Source organism: Colobus angolensis, unplaced genomic scaffold (assembly GCF_000951035.1).
Source record: "Colobus angolensis palliatus isolate OR3802 unplaced genomic scaffold, Cang.pa_1.0 Scaffold140, whole genome shotgun sequence".
NCBI classification, from domain to species: Eukaryota; Metazoa; Chordata; class Mammalia; order Primates; family Cercopithecidae; genus Colobus; species Colobus angolensis.
In genome coordinates, this window is record NW_012114489.1 from 2950526 (window position 1) to 2955664 (window position 5139).

Sequence of the window (5139 nt, forward strand, 5' to 3'; positions counted from 1 at the left end):
GGGGTTTCACCGTGTTAGCCAGGATGGTCTCGATCTCCTGACCTTGTGATCCGCCCGTCTCAGCCTCCCAAAGTGCTGAGATTACAGGCTTGAGCCACCGCGCCCGGCTTTTTTTTTTTTTTTAAACTGAATGGGTTTCCTAACTTCTAAGTTTGGGGCATAGATCTAGCTAATTACCATGTCAGGAGAGAGAGATAACTAGAGTTATGTCATAATTTCTGAGAAAAGATTAAATAAAATGAGTCTATCTTGATAACCAAAAAAAAAGTTTGTTACTTATATTTGTTGATGGTAATAAGTCTGAAGTTTTCCCTTTCTTCTCTCCAGGGCTGGTTGATATGTGAGGAGCCAACCTGTCGCAATCGAACTCGTCACCTTCCCCTTCAGTTCTCCCGAACTGGGCCTCTTTGCCCAGCCTGCATGAAAGCTACACTTCGACCAGAGGTAACAGTCTCATAATGCTAAAGAACCATGTAGAAGAGGGTAGAGGGCTGCTTGCTTTGAGAAGTAGATACTGAGTATTTGCCCTATGAAGATGCCCTACTACCATATGCATATACTAATCTTATTTTTAAAAAATACAGATTTCAGAAAACATGCTTTCTTTTTTTCACATGTCATGAGCAATACTATATTTATATTTAAAAGGGAAACTAATTTTCATATGAGTTATACACATTTCTTTAGTTGCCACTACATAATTACAAAAGAAGACATGGTCATTTCATTCTAGAAACTGCTGTCATATTTGGGCTTGATCAGAATCCCATTTGTAAGAGGCAGAAATCCTCCCAATTCTGTTCCCTGAATGGTTTATTTTGTGGGGTTTTTGGTCCCCTCTGCTGGATTAGTTGTTTATAAGTAGCTGCATAGATGAGTAGTTCTCAAGTCATTTTTCTTTGTTTTTTGTTTGCTTGTTTGTTTTGTCTTTTTTTTTTTTTTTTGAGACAGAGTCTTGCTTTGTCGCCAGGCTGGAGTGTAGTGGCATGATCTCGGCTCACTGCACCCTCAGCCTCCCAAGTAGCTGGGACTACAGGTGCGTGCCACCATGCCCAGCTAATTTTTGTATTTTTAGTAGAGACAGGATTTCACCATGTTATCCAGGATGGTCTCGATTTCTTATACTCATGATCTGCTCACCTCGGTCTCCCGAAGTGCTGGAATTACAGACATGAGTCACTGCACCCGGCCTGTTTTGTCTTTTTGAGATGGAGTCTAGCTCTGTCGCCCAGGCTAGAGTGCAGTGGCATGATCTCAGCTCACTGCAACCTCCGCTTCCCATGTTCAAGCAATTTTCCTGCCTCAGCCTCCCGAGTAGCTGGGACTACAGGCATATGCCACCACACCTGGCTAATTTTTGTGTTTTTAGTAGAGACAGGGTTTTACTATGTTGGTCAGGCTCATCTCCAAGTCCTGGCCTCAGGTGATCTGCCTGCCTCAGCCTCCCAAAGTGGTGGGATTACAGACGTGAGGCACCACACAGAGCCACTCAAGCCATTTTTCTACCTTAATATACACACCTGAGGCGTAAGACATACTGTCATTAATGACTCCCAACTGGAAAGCATGGCATCTGGAAACACTTCTCTGGTAATTAAGATGCATTCCCTCTGTTGACCCCTTTGAGCATCTTTGACCCAAATGGCATTTCCCAAATTGTAGTGAGACGTTTGCAGGTCTTTTGAGCAAAGAGGGTTTTGTGATCAAGTACATCTAGCAGATGCTGGGCTGACCAAAATTAAACAAGTTTATTGCAGATCTTTTCAGAACTTATAATATGACAGTGTGCAATCTGTCTTACTAGGACAGGTCCATAATGTGCCTCACTTTCCAAATTTGTGTCGCCTGAAAATTTGTAAGGTTTTTAGTGAGAAGAAGGTGAGACTTGGGAACCTGTTACTATTTTTAAATGCAGAGGCAGGCCAGCAATCAAGTTTTGACTTCAACATTTCCTGCTGAAAAGGGTTGATACACAGACTTGTTTTAGAAAAATAGGTACACACATTTTTAGAAATGGAGTCTTGCTATGTTGTCCAGGCTGGAATGCAATGACTATTCACAGGCACAGTCATGGCTCACTACAACCTTAAATTCGTAGGCTCAAGTAATCTTCCTGCTTCAGCCTCCTGAGTAGCTGGGACTGTAGGCACGTGCCCAGCTGAAAATATTTTATTTTAAAATAATAATGACTTTTAATTTTAGGATAATATATCATTTCACAAAATTTTGGCAACTAGTCAGGAACTGTAAACAGCTGCCATCATTGTGTATTCAGTTATTCTTTTGCGTATCTATATGTATTTTTTTACATGGTTGCCATCACAATGAAGATATGTACTGGTATCACATTTGTCTTTTGTCAAGCATTTTTCTGTGTTTACTTCATTTTTAGTACCAATTTTTTTTTTTTTTTTGAGACGGAGTCTCACTCTGTTGCCCAGGCTGGAGTGCAATGGTGCGATCTTGGCTCATTGCAACGTCTGCCTCCCAGGTTCAAGCAATTCTCCTGCCTTCACCTTCTGAGTAGCTGAGACTATAGGTGCGTGCCACCATGTCTGGCTAATTTTTGTATTTTAAGTAGAGATGGCGTTTCACCATGTTGGCCAGACTGGTCTTGAACTCCTGACCTTGTGATCTACCTGCCTCGGCCTCCCAAAGTGCTGGGATTACAGGCATGAGCCACCACACCTGGCCTCCAGTACCAAAAATTTTAAACACAAATTTAACTATACCTCTCATTGGGCATTTTCAGCTACTTTTCAATATCTCTACTTGAAATTTTGTGATGAATATTTTTCTGCTTAAATGATTTTTTCTTTATTTGACATTTAGGATAAATTGTTATCAACAATACATACATACGTTGCATAAATACAATATGGTCATGATTTATATTGCCACATTGCTTTCCTAATGGGATATCCCAACTTATACTGTATACCAGTACTTTATGAACATACCAGTTTTACCATAGCCTTTCTATCATTTGGACACTATCATTTATTTTTTAAAACTAATTTGATAAGCATAAAATGTTCCTTGCCCTTTTTTTGGTATACCTTTGATGATTAACAACTTTTTTAAAAATGTGGAACGTTAGAATTAGCTGTCATATTGAATTATTTTTACATCAGTCTTGTCTCAAGACTTGCATCAGCAGGTGCAGAGAGAGAATAAAAGTGTATGTATTTAGTGTGACTCATCAATCCGGTTGTAGGCTTTAGGGGAATCACCTTGCTTTATGAACTGATGCCGCCTTTGAGACTTTTTAAATATCTAACTCATCAAGTTAAGTTCAGTGAAAATCGAATTACTTCTTAGAAAATCAACCAGTTTTAGGCCGGGCGCGGTGGCTCAAGCCTGTAATCCCAGCACTTTGGGAGGCCGAGATGGGCGGATCACGAGGTCAGGAGATCGAGACCATCCTGGCGGTCAGGAGATCGAGACCATCCTGGCGGTCAGGAGATCGAGACCATCCTGGCTAACACGGTGAAACCCCGTCTCTACTAAAAAAAAATACAAAAAACTAGCCGGGTGAGGTGGCGGGCGCCTGTAGTCCCAGCTACTCCGGAGGCTGAGGCAGGAGAATGGCGTAAACCCTGGAGGCGGAGCTTGCAGTGAGCTGAGATCCGGCCACTGCACTCCAGCCCAGGCGACAGAGCAAGACTCCGTCTCAAAAAAAAAAAAAGAAAAAAAGAAAATCAACCAGTTTTATGATTGCATTCTTGGTAAGAGAAGGTAAAAGGTTAGTGTATAATCATTAGATCGTTAAACTATTAGACTGATACATTTTGAGGATGATGTTGATAGTGGTTTAATATATCAGGTTATCTTTTATCATGTATTAATCTTTTTAGATTTCAAAGTGACTTGTTCTTTTCTTCATATCCTTGTCCTTCTCAAAACTGCGGCATTAGGCATGTGTTTTTCAAGGTTTCATAGATTAGCTCCTCTGGTTCCAGTGCTGCTCAGGACATGACCCTGTGGAGTTACTCAGTTTCAGAGCAGGCTGGTTAGTGATACTTTCCTTAGCCATTCCTTACAGGGACCTTGACAGTGGGACTCAGGACACTCTTATGTACTCAATTTTGAGTTGCTAACAATGGGCGAGGAATTTCTTAATTCTATTTGTGAGGTTCCTGGGCTTTTCTAGTAGGAGGGGAAAAATGCATTTTTCCAAAGATAGTTCTAGAGAAGTTCGAAAAACAATTGTGCAATGGGCAGAATTATTGTAATCACCAGAAGGTTTTCCAAGGTGTCTATTTTGCAGGATTCTACTCATCTGGTTCTTTAGTTCTCAGTTGCTCTGTCTCAATCATACCTTACTTTCATTTAATAATTATTTATTAAACACCTACATCTTAGGCACTTTGCTAGGTGCTGGAAACTTGTTAATGAACAGAGCATTTCTTTATAAAACTATTTTAACATTACATAGATTATATAAAATTGGTATCTGTGGGCAAAAATAGGCATTTATAAATGCCTGTTTGGACGGAACACTAGACATTCCTAGTACTAGACTAGTGGGAGCTTTAAATATGTTGTTCAAATTTGGTGGTAAAGCACTAGCCTCTTACTGTGCCAATCTTATCTGCACATAATAAACCTATTCTCATTTAGTTCTAGGTTGCAGTTGACTTGAGTACTTTCCAGAATTGACTTGGAGTAGGAAAGCTGGCTCTTCTGCTGGCTCACATTGCCAGAGTTAGAAAAAGAAAGCAGGGACAGTTTTGTTCTCAGGGTTTTACACGTGTATCTTCTCTCTTCTCAGATACTTCGTTTATATATATATATTTGTGTGTGTGTGTGTGTGTGTGTGTGTGTGTATGTATCTCACTGTTAAGGTTTTTAGGCTCATGGAAATTCCCAGTATACAAGTTGCTGCTTAAGACATATATTCCCGGCCGGGCGCGGTGGCTCAAACCTGTAATCCCAGCACTTTGGGAGGCCGAGACGGGCGGATCACGAGGTCAGGAGCTCGAGACCATCCAGGCTAACACGGTGAAACCCCGTCTCCACTAAAAAATACAGAAAACTAGCTGGGTGAGGTGGCGGGCGCCTGTAGTCCCAGCTACTTGGGAGGCTGAGGCAGGAGAATGGCGTAAACCCGGGAGGCGGAGCTTGCAGTGAGCTGAG

At 41.3% G+C, this 5139-nt stretch overlaps 1 protein-coding gene across 1 annotated transcript in view; it reads left to right on the forward strand.

Annotated features, from left to right (window-relative positions):
- Window positions 1-5139, forward strand: part of POLA1 (polymerase (DNA directed), alpha 1, catalytic subunit) — a 322128-nt gene that overhangs the window by 200946 nt on the left and 116043 nt on the right. The window contains exon 35 of the mRNA XM_011935154.1: window positions 328-444. Coding sequence (XP_011790544.1) covers window positions 328-444 — 117 coding nt within the window. The remainder of the gene's footprint in view (window positions 1-327; window positions 445-5139) is intronic.